At 44.2% G+C, this 17,996-nt stretch overlaps 1 protein-coding gene across 1 annotated transcript in view; it reads left to right on the forward strand.

Moving 5' to 3' along the window:
- The window catches only part of LOC308282448 (nidogen-1-like), a gene marked incomplete at its 3' end in the record, with an annotated part of 98,752 nt that overhangs the window by 75,108 nt on the left and 5,648 nt on the right, over positions 1–17,996 (forward strand). Inside the window, exons 15-19 of the mRNA XM_080722794.1 lie at positions 3,985–4,059; positions 4,525–4,701; positions 11,927–12,102; positions 13,503–13,629; positions 16,210–16,381. Of these exons, the coding sequence (XP_080578920.1) occupies positions 3,985–4,059; positions 4,525–4,701; positions 11,927–12,102; positions 13,503–13,629; positions 16,210–16,381 (727 nt within the window). The remainder of the gene's footprint in view (positions 1–3,984; positions 4,060–4,524; positions 4,702–11,926; positions 12,103–13,502; positions 13,630–16,209; positions 16,382–17,996) is intronic.

A 17,996-nucleotide genomic window follows, 5' to 3' on the forward strand; every position in this document is an offset into this window, starting at 1 on the left:
TGGGACCTCCATGTTACAAACACCAGACAACTGTCAGCTCTGTGACATGTCATTATGATGACTGACATGTAATTATGATACCTGACTGACTGACTGACAGACAGACAGACAGACATAAAGAGCTCCTATATCATACATGGGCAACAGGCCCCCACCTTCACTTAATGCGGCCCGCAGGTTAATATCAGAATACTGATATGTTATTGATTTCAGCTGTTACAATTCCAAACATGACCTGCTTTAATTATGTCAGTCTATATTAGTAGCTTAATGACTAGTAGTATTAAAATGTATTTTTTGTCCAATGTATTTGTATTTAGGTTCTTGAAGTTAACATGAGTATATAACTAAATGTGTTTAAAACTGAATTAAAATCAATCAATAAAAAAAAATAACAAAAGATAATTCAGGATTCCAATTCAAAAGAGGCAAAAAATAGCAGATCTACAAGCTCAAAACGTATCGCAGCGCGATGCGTTTTGAGCTTATAGATCTGCTATTTTTGCTTCTTTTGTATGAGATACTAGAATGACAAAGTAGGATGTAGCAATATGTAATGTGGCCCTCTGGAGTGAAGAAATATAGCGGCCCTCACCATTATCAAAGTTGCCCACCCCTGTCCCAGTACAACAGTAGGGTTTGTTTATTTATTGGTGTTATTATTTCCTCTTTTGCACCAGTGAAACACATAAACAACATTATCAGAAATAACTGTCAGAATCGACTCTCTTGGTTTAGGCTGCAAATAACCAACATAGCCAGCGCAAAATGTATGCTTATCAACAACAGATAAATATCGGCTACTGCCATCGGTTAATGTCAGCTTTATTTGCCGATATCCATATTGACCGATAAGGGCAAACATGTTCCGATGTGTGGTGGATATATGGGTGCACCCCTAAACGGTACCACTGGACCCTGTAGGTTGACACTCCATGGGAACCTTTAATGGGTCCACGGTACCAGACGCATACGTGAGTGTACAACATAGAACCAATCCTATTCCTACACACACACACACACACACACACACACGGACGGACGCACGCACGGACGCACGCACGGACGCATGCACACGCGCGCTCGCACACGCACGCACGCACGCACGCACGCACGCACGCACGCACGCACGCACGCACGCACGCACGCACGCACACACACACACACACACACACACACACACACACACACACACACACACACACACACACACACACACACACACACACACACACACACACACACACACACACTGCCCGCCCAGGTGTCAGCAGCACCGTGGCATTGTGGGTAATTACAGCCTCCTCCACTCTAATCTGAAGTGTTGTCATATTTGTTGTCATCTTTACGACCCGGGGGGGGGGGGGGGGCGACCCTGTCATAACCTGTCACGGTGACTGTACTATAAAGCAGTGGTTCTCAACCTGTGGGTCGGGACCCCAGGGGGGGGTCCCCAAATGATTAACTTGTTTTCTCACTCAACACTAAACAAACCAACATAAAGTTTAAGTGTATAGACGAGTGGTTCTCAACCTTTTCAGGCCGCGACCCCCCAAAATAATCATATTTTAACTGTGGACCCCCCCACCCTGACGAGCACTAAGAGTTGAGGCATTACATTTTGTATAACACAGTTCTATTATGAAAATAGCAGATCTACATGCTCACAATTTTCACAATGTCTGCCTCTTATATTTGACAATTTGGCCAATGTTTAATTTGTCATTTTAGAGGTGTTAAAAAGTACTTAAAAGAGATGTGCAGATACCCTCTATACACTTACACTTTATGTTGGTTTGTTTACTGTTGAGTGAGAAAACAATGTTGCACATTAAGTTAATCATCTGGGGACCCCCCAAAATAATTTGTGGACCCCCCTGGGGGTCCCGACCCACAGGTTGAGAACCCCTGGTATAGAGGGTATGAAGAGAAGATGGTGGCTTGATGGCTCGGGTACCGGAGGAGACCCGTTGCTATCTTCACCCTCCCAATGACTACTGTGGGGTTTAGCAGGGATGGATCCAGCGTAGAGCACTAGATCAGTGTTTCTCAACCACTGGTCCTGGGGACCTTTGGTGTGCCCCTGAGAAGGGTCAAGTGTGCCCCTTGAAACTGCTTGAAAGCCAGTATTGTATTTATCATTTAAAAAATATACAGACGATCTACAAGCACACAACGAGGCGTTGTGTGCTTGTAGATCTGCTGTTTTCACTACTGTTGTGCGACAGCCTTGTATGATGAAGCAGGGCTTTACTTTGCCAAGAAACGTATACATTTGAAACTTGGAGATACAAGGTTTCCTCCCGACAGTGATGATATTTACACCCCTGTATTATGTTGGTGTGACCATGGATTCTTGGGACATGAAAAGTGTGCCCATGCAGAAAAAAGGTTTTCTTTTATTACATTTTGTGGACAGCTTTTTTCTTACTTTCTTTACTTGTCTTCTACAGTATGTGCTGTGATCTCATGCTAAGTGAACTTTTACTGTGATGGGAATGGGACTTCGGCCGGGTGTCATTATGTATACCTGCCTCAATGCGACACTGTATTCCAATAAAAAGATTTGAAAAGACAGTGTATAGATGGTATCTGCACATTTCTAAAGTGACAATTTAAGGACTTTTTAATACCTCTAATACTACAAATTAAAAAATTGGCCAAAATGTCAAATATTAGAGGCAGAAATTGTGAAAATAGCAGGCGTTGTGAGCATGTAGATCTGCTGTTTTCACAATAGAACCACATTATTCAAAATGTAATGCCTCGTGCTCAACAATGAACTAATGAAAGGTTTTACCAACACCATAGGAAAACAGGTTATTTTATTATTGTATTATTTCCTGAAAAGCAGTGTTTTTTGGACCAAAAGGAAGTAAGGTTGTGTGGAGGTCAGATACTTCTAGTTAAGACCAGACAGAGATGTTCATATGAGCTCTGCTGCACCGACAGACAGACAGACAGACAGACGACCTCTAGGGTAAATATGACCTTGAAGATAAGTGTGTTTAGGAGTGTTCCAGATGTCACCCTGACCCCCCATGTGACCTGGGACACAGTGTTCTGTATGGAATCTGTAGGAGAGAGACACACACACACACACACACACACACACACACACACACACACACACACACACACACACACACACACACACACACACACACACACACACACAGAGGAGGAGAGAGACAGATAGACAGACAGACAGAGAAACATTTTAAACATTTTAAGTGTAAATATCTGGTGTTGTTGTTCCGTTCCCTTACACACTCCAGGAATGTGAGAAGTGAGAAGTGACGGTTCTCAAACCCAAACACGTAAAAACAACAACAGCAACAGTCAAAACGACGCAGTAAGTGCCAAGGTGCGTCACTAGCTATTTGGACAGAATGCGCTGCTTTTTAGAATCCGCTGGCTGCAAAAAAACTGTTGGCCGCGCTCAGTGGGCAGCCATAGTATGGTGTGATCGGACACAATCCTAACGGCCCTTTCCCACTGGGTCACGATAACGATAAAGATAAAAAAATATAGTTTTCAATTGAGGTGGATGGTAGAGTCGACACCACATCGATAAAGCCGTCATAATTGATGTGAACGCCGACATATCGTTATCTTTATCGCGTCCGGTGGGAAAGGGCCTTAACCCATGTCCCCAACATGTGACGTCGAGGGGACTGGAGCCCCTTGCCCCCTTCATTACTGTCACACGTTTGGCGTTTGGTCAAATTCATCCCCAGAAAATCACCAGTCTGACGTCTTGGCAGTGAACCTGCGTTGATCAACCAGGTATTAAACACCAAGGGAAATGAATACCCTAGCAACTCATCCACTGTGTGTGTGTGTGTGTGTGTGTGTGTGTGTGTGTGTGTGTGTGTGTGTGTGTGTGTGTGTGTGTGTGTGTGTGTGTGTGTGTGTGTGTGTGTGTGTGTGTGTGTGTGTGTGTGTGTGTGTGTGTGTGTGTGTGTGTGTGTGTGTGTCCAGAACAAAGCAGAGAGAAGACAGCATGTGAGCGTCACAGAGACAGTGCCATCCAGACCTCATCCTCCTCAAACACAGGTTGGCTTTAGTTTCAATGTGTTTTAACCCAGGGACCCCCCAGGGACCCCCCAGGGACCCCCCAGGAGCAAATTGAGTTAATAATAAATAAATAAAAAGATAACATACATTCAAATATTTGCACAAATGTTCACAGTAAAAAGAAAGAAAATAGCAGATCTACAAGCTCATAGCGCAGCACTCTGCTTGTAGATCTGCTATTTTTGAATAGCCAAAGAATACACTATAATGGTTATTGGTTGAAGTTGTTACGTGACACTGCAGCTCTGACATCACGCTCTGACATCACTGTGATGTCAGGGGAACCACACTGACAGATTCCCTTTTATGCCCATATATGGATAATTGGAGATCCCTGATGTCATCAATATTAAGCCCATTGCGTGTCGCCCTTAGGCGTTTATTATTATTGTTTATTATTAATTACAAAGTATTTCCCTCTAAAACCCCTCCTCCTCCCTACAGGGACCTTCCTGTCGTTCTTCCGGCCCCGGCCAGCGGTAGGTCAGTACGTGCCCCAGTGTGACGCCCAGGGCTCCTACCAGCCTACCCAGTGCCACCACATCGTAGGGCAGTGCTGGTGCGTGGACGCCAGCGGGCAGGAGGTGCCCGGGACCCGGCAGACCGGAGGACGACCGCTGTGTGAGTCCACATGTTGATGTTCAACACTGTTCTCTGAACTCACCTCTGTGTGAGTCCACATGTTCAACGCTGTTCTCTCTGAACTCACCTCTGTGTGAGTCCACATGTTCAACGCTGTTCTCTCTGAACTCACCTCTGTGTGAGTCCACATGTTCAACACTGTTCTCTCTGAACTCACCTCTGTGTGAGTCCACATGTTCAACGCTGTTCTCTCTGAACTCACCTCTGTGTGAGTCCACATGTTCAACACTGTTCTCTGAACTCACCTCTGTGTGAGTCCACATGTTCAACGCTGTTCTCTGAACTCACCTCTGTGTGAGTCCACATGTTCAACACTGTTCTCTGAACTCACCTCTGTGTGAGTCCACATGTTCAACACTGTTCTCTGAACTCACCTCTGTGTGAGTCCACATGTTCAACACTGTTCTCTGAACTCACCTCTGTGTGAGTCCACATGTTCAACACTGTTCTCTGAACTCACCTCTGTGTGAGTCCACATGTTCAACACTGTTCTCTGAACTCACCTCTGTGTGAGTCCACATGTTCAACGCTGTTCTCTCTGAACTCACCTCTGTGTGAGTCCACATGTTCAACACTGTTCTCTGAACTCACCTCTGTGTGAGTCCACATGTTCAACACTGTTCTCTGAACTCACCTCTGTGTGAGTCCACATGTTCAACGCTGTTCTCTCTGAACTCACCTCTGTGTGAGTCCACATGTTCAACGCTGTTCTCTGAACTCACCTCTCTGTGAGTCCACATGTTGATGTTCAACACTGTTCTCTCTGAACTCACCTCTGTGTGAGTCCACATGTTGATGTTCAACACTGTTCTCTCTGAACTCACCTCTGTGTGAGTCCACATGTTGATGTTCAACACTGTTCTCTCTGAACTCACCTCTGTGTGAGTCCACATATTCAACACTGTTCTCTCTGAACTCACCTCTGTGTGAGTCCACATGTTCAACACTGTTCTCTCTGAACTCACCTCTGTGTGAGTCCACATGTTGATGTTCAACACTGTTCTCTCTGAACTCACCTCTGTGTGAGTCCACATGTTCAACGCTGTTCTCTGAACTCACCTCTGTGTGAGTCCACATGTTCAACACTGTTCTCTGAACTCACCTCTGTGTGAGTCCACATGTTCAACGCTGTTCTCTCTGAACTCACCTCTGTGTGAGTCCACATGTTCAACGCTGTTCTCTGAACTCACCTCTCTGTGAGTCCACATGTTGATGTTCAACACTGTTCTCTCTGAACTCACCTCTGTGTGAGTCCACATGTTGATGTTCAACACTGTTCTCTCTGAACTCACCTCTGTGTGAGTCCACATGTTGATGTTCAACACTGTTCTCTCTGAACTCACCTCTGTGTGAGTCCACATGTTCAACACTGTTCTCTCTGAACTCACCTCTGTGTGAGTCCACATGTTGATGTTCAACACTGTTCTCTCTGAACTCACCTCTGTGTGAGTCCACATATTCAACACTGTTCTCTCTGAACTCACCTCTGTGTGAGTCCACATGTTCAACACTGTTCTCTCTGAACTCACCTCTGTGTGAGTCCACATGTTCAACACTGTTCTCTCTGAACTCACCTCTGTGTGAGTCCACATGTTCAACACTGTTCTCTCTGAACTCACCTCTGTGTGAGTCCACATGTTCAACACTGTTCTCTCTGAACTCACCTCTGTGTGAGTCCACATGTTCAACACTGTTCTCTCTGAACTCACCTCTGTGTGAGTCCACATATTCAACACTGTTCTCTCTGAACTCACCTCTGTGTGAGTCCACATGTTCAACACTGTTCTCTCTGAACTCACCTCTGTGTGAGTCCACATGTTGATGTTCAACACTGTTCTCTCTGAACTCACCTCTGTGTGAGTCCACATGTTGATGTTCAACACTGTTCTCTCTGAACTCACCTCTGTGTGAGTCCACATGTTCAACACTGTTCTCTCTGAACTCACCTCTGTGTGAGTCCACATGTTGATGTTCAACACTGTTCTCTCTGAACTCACCTCTGTGTGAGTCCACATGTTCAACGCTGTTCTCTGAACTCACCTCTCTGTGAGTCCACATGTTGATGTTCAACACTGTTCTCTCTGAACTCACCTCTGTGTGAGTCCACATGTTGATGTTCAACACTGTTCTCTCTGAACTCACCTCTGTGTGAGTCCACATGTTGATGTTCAACACTGTTCTCTCTGAACTCACCTCTGTGTGAGTCCACATGTTCAACACTGTTCTCTCTGAACTCACCTCTGTGTGAGTCCACATGTTGATGTTCAACACTGTTCTCTCTGAACTCACCTCTGTGTGAGTCCACATATTCAACACTGTTCTCTCTGAACTCACCTCTGTGTGAGTCCACATGTTCAACACTGTTCTCTCTGAACTCACCTCTGTGTGAGTCCACATGTTCAACACTGTTCTCTCTGAACTCACCTCTGTGTGAGTCCACATGTTCAACACTGTTCTCTCTGAACTCACCTCTGTGTGAGTCCACATGTTCAACACTGTTCTCTCTGAACTCACCTCTGTGTGAGTCCACATGTTCAACACTGTTCTCTGAACTCACCTCTGTGTGAGTCCACATGTTCAACGCTGTTCTCTGAACTCACCTCTGTGTGAGTCCACATGTTCAACACTGTTCTCTGAACTCACCTCTGTGTGAGTCCACATGTTCAACACTGTTCTCTGAACTCACCTCTGTGTGAGTCCACATGTTCAACACTGTTCTCTGAACTCACCTCTGTGTGAGTCCACATGTTCAACACTGTTCTCTCTGAACTCACCTCTGTGTGAGTCCACATGTTCAACACTGTTCTCTGAACTCACCTCTGTGTGAGTCCACATGTTCAACACTGTTCTCTGAACTCACCTCTGTGTGAGTCCACATGTTCAACACTGTTCTCTGAACTCACCTCTGTGTGAGTCCACATGTTCAACACTGTTCTCTGAACTCACCTCTGTGTGAGTCCACATGTTCAACACTGTTCTCTCTGAACTCACCTCTGTGTGAGTCCACATGTTCAACACTGTTCTCTGAACTCACCTCTGTGTGAGTCCACATGTTCAACACTGTTCTCTGAACTCACCTCTGTGTGAGTCCACATGTTCAACACTGTTCTCTGAACTCACCTCTGTGTGAGTCCACATGTTCAACACTGTTCTCTGAACTCACCTCTGTGTGAGTCCACATGTTCAACACTGTTCTCTGAACTCACCTCTGTGTGAGTCCACATGTTCAACACTTTTCTCTCTGAACTCACCTCTGTGTGAGTCCACATGTTCAACACTGTTCTCTGAACTCACCTCTGTGTGAGTCCACATGTTCAACACTGTTCTCTTAAAGGACAACTCTGTTTTCTTACAACAAGGGTTCATATTTTAGATTGTAATTAGAGAAAAGAAAAAGTGAGTGTTAAAATGTTTTCATTTGCTTGGTTCTATTGTTTTATCGCGTTTACCGTGCTAAAACGTGGGGCATGCGTACGAATGGGGGCATGCGTACAAGTGGCTAAATATGTATTTTTTAGACACAATAAGCCAGCAGTTTCTTTATTGTTATTTACAGTAACACTTCTAGCCCCCATAAGTCACATCCAACCATGAAAGGTTGCGTTGTATCTTGGGAATGGGCTTATTCTGTGTAAAATGACATATTTAGCCACTTGTACGCATGCCCCCAACCACTGAAATAAGAATATCTAAAACAATAGAAAGAATTAAATGAAATGATTTTAACAATCAATTTTATTCTTTAACTCAGCGGGTGCCCACGAGGTGTCTACACGCCAATCTCTTTGATGTCTCCAGAGGCCCACGACGCGTTGACGTGTTTACTGTATTTACAGTATTAACTTTAAATCTCACCGTTAGGTTGGGGCTGCGCCTGGATGTAGCCCATTAGCCGCTAGTCGCTTCGAGTCGACGCTGAGAGCATCGCGCGGCCGTTTTTCTCCGTATACTCCAATGCATTTCCCCATCTTTAACGCCCTTTATCTCTGATGTTTGTTTTATGGCTAAAACTGTGGCGTGGTGCGGCAAAATGTCCAAATTTTAATCGGCAATGAACAGCTATGATCAACACTAGCCCATACAGTATGTTACACAATAACATCCTGTCTGCGCTCATGTGACCACCAAGTGACGTCATGACGCATGCATTGACGCAGCAGGGCCGGATTCAATACAATGGTGGTGGGCCTGGGCATCGAGAGGGGATAAATGGGGCAATCCAGGAGCACCCGATGTGTTAATTACAATCTAAAATATGAACCCTTGTTGTAAAAAACTAAAGTTGTCCTTTAACTCACCTACAGCCACGTGAGGAGATTGGCGAGTTGTAAACGCTGTCCAAAAGTGCCAGTGCCGAGTTTGAGTTAATTGTTTTATATCATTTAATTGAAAACAGTCCAAATAATATTGCCTATCCGCGGGCCCAGTAGTGCCCAGTTTGTTGTACTCCTGGCTTAGCCTGGGATTGCTTCCAATTCCGGGCTTTTGATCCGGTCGGGAGAGGATGGTGTATTACGTCATTTTGTAGTCAAAACGGACTACACTTTGGCAGGAAACACCAAACCGGAATCAGTTTTAACCCAAAACAATACCCTGCATAATATTAGTACCTACCTTCCCAATAAAACCCTTGATGCAGTGTAGTTTTGCTTATTAAAAAAAAAAAGTTTGTTATATCCATCTTTTAGTCCAACTAGCAGCGACTGGCAAGACCACACTCCTCTAGCATTTAAAAAAGGACTTTGGAAACAAACAGGGAACCAAAACAAAGCGACACCACTTCTGCCATCCAGTCTAGGATGCCATCCGGTCTAGGATGCCATCCGGTCTAGGATGCCATCCAGTCTAGGATGCCATCCAGTCTAGATCAAACGACCTGTTTAGTAAACGAGCACCAGGCTTTCCCCGGAGAAAGCCTGGTGACGCGAGGTCAGTTCCAGCTTAGGCCGGAAGCAGGAAACCGGTTCTCCATTCACTCCAATGTTAAGCCATGGCCCTTTCTAGATAGATAGATAGATACCTTTATTATCCCAAGGGGGAAATTCAGTACTCTCTGATTCATTTCCCTGTCAGTCCTTTCTCTGATTCATTTCCCTGTCAGTCCTTTCTCTGATTCATCTCCCTGTCAGTCCTTTCTCTGATTCATTTCCCTGTCAGTCTGCACCATATCATGTTGTGCTAATTCTCTAGCTTGTATCTTTCTCTGATTCATTTCCCTGTCAGTCTGCACCATATCATGTTGTGCTAATTCTCTAGCTTGTATCTTTCTCTGATTCATCTCCCTGTCAGTCTGCACCATATCATGTTGTGCTAATTCTCTAGCTTGTATCTTTCTCTGATTCATCTCCCTGTCAGTCCGCACCATATCATGTTGTGCTAATTCTCTAGCTTGTATCTTTCTCTGATTCATTTCCCTGTCAGTCTGCACCATATCATGTTGTGCTAATTCTCTAGCTTGTATCTTTCTCTGATTCATTTCCCTGTCAGTCCGCACCATATCATGTTGTGCTAATTCTCTAGCTTGTATCTTTCTCTGATTCATCTCCCTGTCAGTCCGCACCATATCATGTTGTGCTAATTCTCTAGCTTGTATCTTTCTCTGATTCATCTCCCTGTCAGTCTGCACCATATCATGTTGTGCTAATTCTCTAGCTTGTATCTTTCTCTGATTCATTTCCCTGTCAGTCCGCACCATATCATGTTGTGCTAATTCTCTAGCTTGTATCTTTCTCTGATTCATTTCCCTGTCAGTCCGCACCATATCATGTTGTGCTAATTCTCTAGCTTGTATCTTTCTCTGATTCATTTCCCTGTCAGTCCGCACCATATCATGTTGTGCTAATTCTCTAGCTTGTATCTTTCTCTGATTCATTTCCCTGTCAGTCCGCACCATATCATGTTGTGCTAATTCTCTAGCTTGTATCTTTCTCTGATTCATTTCCCTGTCAGTCTGCACCATATCATGTTGTGCTAATTCTCTAGCTTGTATCTTTCTCTGATTCATTTCCCTGTCAGTCTGCACCATATCATGTTGTGCTAATTCTCTAGCTTGTATCTTTCTCTGATTCATTTCCCTGTCAGTCCGCACCATATCATGTTGTGCTAATTCTCTAGCTTGTATCTTTCTCTGATTCATCTCCCTGTCAGTCTGCACCATATCATGTTGTGCTAATTCTCTAGCTTGTATCTTTCTCTGATTCATTTCCCTGTCAGTCCGCACCATATCATGTTGTGCTAATTCTCTAGCTTGTATCTTTCTCTGATTCATTTCCCTGTCAGTCTGCACCATATCATGTTGTGCTAATTCTCTAGCTTGTATCTTTCTCTGATTCATTTCCCTGTCAGTCCGCACCATATCATGTTGTGCTAATTCTCTAGCTTGTATCTTTCTCTGATTCATTTCCCTGTCAGTCCGCACCATATCATGTTGTGCTAATTCTCTAGCTTGTATCTTTCTCTGATTCATTTCCCTGTCAGTCCGCACCATATCATGTTGTGCTAATTCTCTAGCTTGTATCTTTCTCTGATTCATTTCCCTGTCAGTCCGCACCATATCATGTTGTGCTAATTCTCTAGCTTGTATCTTTCTCTGATTCATTTCCCTGTCAGTCTGCACCATATCATGTTGTGCTAATTCTCTAGCTTGTATCTTTCTCTGATTCATTTCCCTGTCAGTCTGCACCATATCATGTTGTGCTAATTCTCTAGCTTGTATCTTTCTCTGATTCATTTCCCTGTCAGTCTGCACCATATCATGTTGTGCTAATTCTCTAGCTTGTATCTTTCTCTGATTCATTTCCCTGTCAGTCCGCACCATATCATGTTGTGCTAATTCTCTAGCTTGTATCTTTCTCTGATTCATTTCCCTGTCAGTCTGCACCATATCATGTTGTGCTAATTCTCTAGCTTGTATCTTTCTCTGATTCATTTCCCTGTCAGTCTGCACCATATCATGTTGTGCTAATTCTCTAGCTTGTATCTGGCCTAGTAGGACATATGAAGCTCAGTTTCTTTTTTTCAAGGCTCAGTTTGATCTATTGTGCGCATGTGCAACATCGTGCGAGCACATTAAAACGTAAGAAATTAATAAAATGGCAACTGGGAAAGATGTTTTTTGATGGTAGCAGTCATTGAGTCAGTTAAAGCTTACATTTGGTTCATTTGGTTAATGGTGCATTTGCTCCTCTTGTTTTTCTCTTGTAAGGCATCGACCACGGCGTGGCCCCTCCCCCCGTTGGCCCCACCCCCAGGCCTGACATCATCAGCCCCGTCGTCATGGGAACCAACCTGCTGTTCGCCCAGAGCGGGAGGATCGAACACCTGCCATTGGACGGAAATCACATGATGAAGGAGCAGGCCACGCCCCTACTGCATGTCCCCGTGAGTACAGCAACGTGCCGTGGCATGGACAGAAATATAGCTCTAAAAGTGTGAAAGACATATTTCTTTCATTTTTATTAAATCTTTTAATGTGAAATGCCGCTTCAAGTGGTGGCAATTAGGAAGGCCAGAGATGGGAGGGATGGACGGACGGACGGACGGACGGACGGACGGACAGGGTCGGTCGGGTCGGTGGTCAGTCAGTCTGCGTGTTCCAGTGAAGACCCCCGTACTTCTAGCCAGGGACGTGCAGAGAATGTTAGAAAGGCAGAGCAGAGGCTGACATTTCTCATGGGGCCTTTTGGTGAAAATATGGAAAATAGCTGACCTCCAAGCTCACAACGCATCGCAGCGCAACACATTGTGAGCTTGGAGGTCTGCTATTTTCAGTGTTTGATCCCACACTGAACTAAGCATAATCAAGTGAATACTGGAGATGTGGCGTAACAGCATGGATTTCTACACAGAGAGGGCAATTCTTTCAACATAAGATGCTGCATTCAAGTTCAGGAGAGTTTGGACAAGGCAATTCTCTTGAACGCTGCCTTCAGGTATGGCATGGAAAGAGGGGGCATTTGCATTTCTTTCACCATAGTGAAAACGGCATTCATGGTCTGGAGAGGGCAGTTTTTACAGAGGGGTAAAAGGGCAGGGGCTCAAACCACCTTTGATGTGTGTGTGCACGTGCCTTTGTTGGGTTTCCCAACAGGACAGCTGTTGTGCTGTCGTCCTCACAGTGCTCTGGTTTCTCTCTGTGTGTCACAGCCATTCATTCACTGCAGCAGGAATGCAGGGACAATTACAGACTGTTGCAGCCAGCGCTGGGTTTCAGAGGGGGGGGGGGGGGGGGGAGGAGGGGGGGGGGGGGACGTCCCAAACGGGACACACATCTAAGCAAACATCCTCTAAGTACTAAGGAGCAGGAAAGGGAACATTATGCTGCTTTATGAGCCCAGGCAGTTTGGACAGAAATGTTAGATTTAGTTATAAATCATGGGCAGGCAGCCGGAGCCCCTGGTTTGTCGCAGGTTCGATTCCAGGCCATACTGCCTCCCCCTGGCCAGCTGGGGCGCCTGATGGAGGGGAAAGCAACTGGTTGGAATAACGTGTTCCTTCCACGCGCTACGTCCAACCGGGGAAACTCCCCCCTCCCCTGTCAGGTGATAAGAGGCGGCCTGCTCACTCCTCGTGCACTGAAGGAAGCATGAGCTCAGCGCATGCACACACACACACACACACACACACACACACACACACACACACACACACACACACACACACACACACACACACACACACACGTTATAATGTGTTATAAATGTGTTATTGATATGTTGTAACCAGGACAAGGTGGTGATAGCGGTGTGTTATGTGTTATTAATGTGTTACTATGGTTACAGGATAAGGTGGTGATAGCGGTGGCCTATGACTGTGTTGATCACATGGTCTACTGGACTGACATCACAGGACCAGCCATCAGCAGAGCACGCCTCGACGGCGGAGACACCAGCCCAGTGGTCACAGCCGGTACTGCACCCTTTTATGTTTGAAGACATTTTCTATGAGCTTATCTTCAAACTATGGCTCTATGGCACCGCAGCCTTACTGGAGGAAGACATCGGTCCTCTTCCTTACTTTCTTTCTTCATAGGTCTTAACAATAAGCCCTATTCACGGCCCGCCCACTCAGCATCCCCCCAGTGCTGAAGTCATGTTTTGAAGGGATACAACCCTGCTAAGCCCATAGAGTTAACACAGAAATCGCAAATTTAATGTAATTTCCGAATAGTACAGTATAAAGTACGGCTAGCATGAACAAGAACACAAGATAGTAAAAGGCACAAAGCGTTATAATTTACTTTACCGTTCGAAATAATGATTTTTTTAAGTCCAGCTATTTCTGTGTTATTTTACCCTTCTAAACTGACGTCAGCACCAGGAAGTTGCTGAGAAATTTGTGGGCGGGCCGTGAATAGGGCTTATTATTATAATACTGATGAAGGCCATTAGTACCATTATGTGTAGCACTGTGGTACTCATACATTTCAAGGACCCCCATAACTCTGAGAGTGTACAAATTGAACCATTCCATTTGTACCCTCTCAGAGTTACACACCCATAAGGGTCCATTTGGAACCATGAGGGTCCCTGGACCACACTTTGAGTACTCACATGTTTTACTTCAGTAAAAGTATCGATATACTGCAAGGTAGAAACATTCTGTTGTGAATGTCCGTAATTCAACATTTGTGTCCCAGCGCGGCTGATGGCTAGTCATTGAATCTTTTTTTTCATTTTCATTTTATCATTTCATTTGAAAGCTGGGAATCATAGCTACAAAATAATATACTGGTTGTGGAGATTGACCCAAAAGTTTTGAAGATATGGCTTATAGAATGAGCCATGCTGAAATAGTACTTTTGAGATATTCAAGTCTAAATTTGGGAGGACCAACAGAATTATGTCCCGATCTCTCACATTAATTAAAAAAAAGTCTTATTTACATGCAGAGTTAAGCTCTGGTGTTTAAGTGAACATGCTTTTGTGGCTTTATCACATTAAAAAAAAAAAAAAAGTAATTTTAGCTGTGGTCTAAAGTAGTGGCTTCCGAAATTACTGCCCCAGTGTCATGCTCAGTCACATTTACTTGAGTAAAGCATTGTGAGCTTGTAGATCGGCGACTTTCAATGTATATAGTGCTGAAGTGGTTAATATGTTTTTTTAATTATATTCAAAATCTACAAAGTACAAAGTTGTACTTAAAGGAGGACTTCACCACTTTGAACTATCTTCATATCATTGATAAAATAGCACAATTTTCTGTGTCTCTCATAGTGGGCAGTTCAGAAACCCGTCTACCAGTGACATCATCAATGGGGAATCCAAGCTAATAGAAACTGCAGGCTTTCTGTTACTGAAAAGTTACAATGTTATAATGGAAGCCTTTGTTCTCGCGATGATAAAAAGCGAAATCTTTTTTTCAAAAATATCTGATAAAGATATCTTCTGAAAAACAAAATTACCTCGAATTAGAGTTCGGAAAGCTGCACATCGGAAAGTCAAAACTGTTTTAGTTATTTTTGGGTGGGCATAAAAAACAAAATGGGTGGGCCTGGGCCTAGTCAGGCCCACCCGTGACTACACCGCTGGTATACTGAAATAGGTTAAAGGAGCTATAGTCAACTTTTTCTTGAAAAACGGATACTAAAATAAAAAGAATGTTTCCGAAATATTTTATAAAGAAATAAGCTTCATAAATGTGTTTCTATTCAAAAATGACCACAAAAAGCGTAAAATAATGATAAAAATAATCATTTTGGCCATTGTCAGACCGACACTTTGTTTACATTCTAGGCTATGAGGCTTTTAAGCCGTGACATCATTTTGTAGGCAGAGGAGAACTCTGCCCCCAGAGCATTTTCTGTCCCTCGCTATTTTCAACAGATCCGAGACAAAAATAGCGACTAAAGTATAATTCTACCACTTTCCTGTCAACAACAAAGAGAAGAAAAATTAGTAAAATAGTAAAAATTGTAAAGAAATCGCTTTTTTGGAGGGCAGAGTTCTCCTCTGCCTACAAAATGATGTCAGACTTAAAGGAGTAGTTCACCCCCAAAATGACTTTTTTTCTATTGATTAGTCACGCCATGGAGACTAGAGTTCAATAATATTTTTAGTTTTTTGTCGCATTCCTAAGACAAAAATTTGATAACAATAAATTTACCCCCATTCGTTCCGGATGGTGACCCGTTTCGAAACGGGTCACCATCCGGAATCAATGGGGGTAAATTTACTCAAATCAAAATTTTGTCTTAGGAATGTGACAAAACCAAAAATTATTATTGAACTCTACTCTCCATGGCATGAGTAATCAATAGGAAAAAAAGTCATTTTGGGGGTGAACTACTCCTTTAACAGCCCCATAGACTAGGATGTAAACAAAGTGTCGGCCCTACAATGACAAAGTTGACTATAGCTCCTTTAATGTGTGTTTTGTAATTATAATCAAAATCTACAAAGTACAAAGTTGTACTTAGGTACAGTACTTGAGTAAATGTACTGTACAACATTCCCTATAATGCTGATGTGTGATGTCACTTCCCCTCAGACCTGGAGAGCCCAGAGGGCGTGGCCATCGACCACTTGGCCCGCCTCCTCTTCTGGACCGACTCCATGCGCGACACGGTGGAGGTGGCGCGTCTGGACGGCAGCCACCGGAGGGTGCTGTTCAGCACCGACCTGGTCAACCCTAGAGCCATCGTTACCGACCCTAACTATGGGTTAGTTATATATATACACCTCTAAACTAACCTGGTCAACCCTAGAGCCATCGTTACCGACCCTAACTATGGGTTAGTTATATATATACACCACTAAACTAACCCTGGTTAACCCCCGGGCTATAGTCACTGACCCTAACTATGGGTTAGTTACATAATATACACCTCTAAACTAACCCTGGTTAACCCTAGAGCTATAGTTACTGACCCTAACTATGGGTTAGTTATATATATATACACCTCTAAACTAACCCTGGTCAACCCTAGAGCTATAGTCACTGACCCTAACTATGGGTTAGTTATATATATATATATATATACACCTCTAAACTAACCCTGGTTAACCCTAGAGCTATAGTCACTGACCCTAACTATGGGTTAGTTATATATATACACCACTAAACTAACACTAACTATGGGTTAGTTATATATATACACCACTAAACTAACACTAACTATGGGTTAGTTAGTTATATACACCACTAAACTAACCCTGGTCAACCCCCGGGCTATAGTCACTGACCCTAACTATGGGTTAGTTATATATATATATGTCATAGTATATTAGAGAAACAGCACATTCGAGACGCGGAGCACTCGTGGTGCGGCACGGGGCGGAGCAAGCGGTCGCCACAACAACGTACTGCAGGCGGTGCGCCGCTCTATTGTCCACGACACTGCGAGCGGCTACCGAAGCCCCCCTGTATCCACGAAGCCCAAACGAGTTACGAGGCCCCCCTGGGTCCACGAAGCCCCAAGCGGCGCGAAGGCCAGCGGACCTTGGTCCTGCTCTTCGCCCCCGAGCGCCGCAGGCGCGAGTGGCCGCGAAGAGCGGGCCAGGGCCGCGCGGCCGGCGGAGCGCCGCGCGAGTTACGAAGCCGTGGTGAATGCAATCGTTATATTTATGCCCAGGCCGTAAGGCCTGGGCAAGCGCACGTTAAACGCCCTGTCCAAGTGACTACAATGGAGCTAATGGCTAGGCTAGGCTAGGCTAGGCTAGGCTAGGCTAGTAAATAAAGAGTAAACACTTCCGGTCTGCGGCGAGTTCAAAGCGTGACGTAACTCTCTTATATACACTCTGGTGAATGGCAGAGCAGTGGCTGACGTCGCCATCTGGTGGTGATTAGTGTGTGGTGAACGTCAAAACGAGTGCTCCTTGACAACTTTTACTGGTTTCTTGAACATACTGTAACATATACACCTCTAAACTAACCCTGGTTAACCCTAGAGCTATAGTTACTGACCCTAACTATGGGTTAGTTATATATATATATATACACCTCTAAACTAACCCTGGTTAACCCTAGAGCTATAGTCACTGACCCTAACTATGGGTTAGTTATATATATATACACCTCTTAACTAACCCTGGTTAACCCTAGAGCTATAGTCACTGACCCTAACTATGGGTTAGTTATATATATATACACCTCTTAACTAACCCTGGTTAACCCTAGAGCTATAGTCACTGACCCTAACTATGGGTTAGTTAGTTATATACTGTATATACATCACTAAACTAACCTGGTCAACCCTAGAGCTATAGTCACTGACCCTAACTATGGGTTAGTTATATATATACACCTCTAAACTAACTTTGTGCTCGTTATATGCA

Source organism: Nannobrachium achirus, assembly GCF_963921795.1.
Source record: "Nannobrachium achirus genome assembly, chromosome: 3".
Lineage (NCBI taxonomy): Eukaryota > Metazoa > Chordata > Actinopteri > Myctophiformes > Myctophidae > Nannobrachium > Nannobrachium achirus.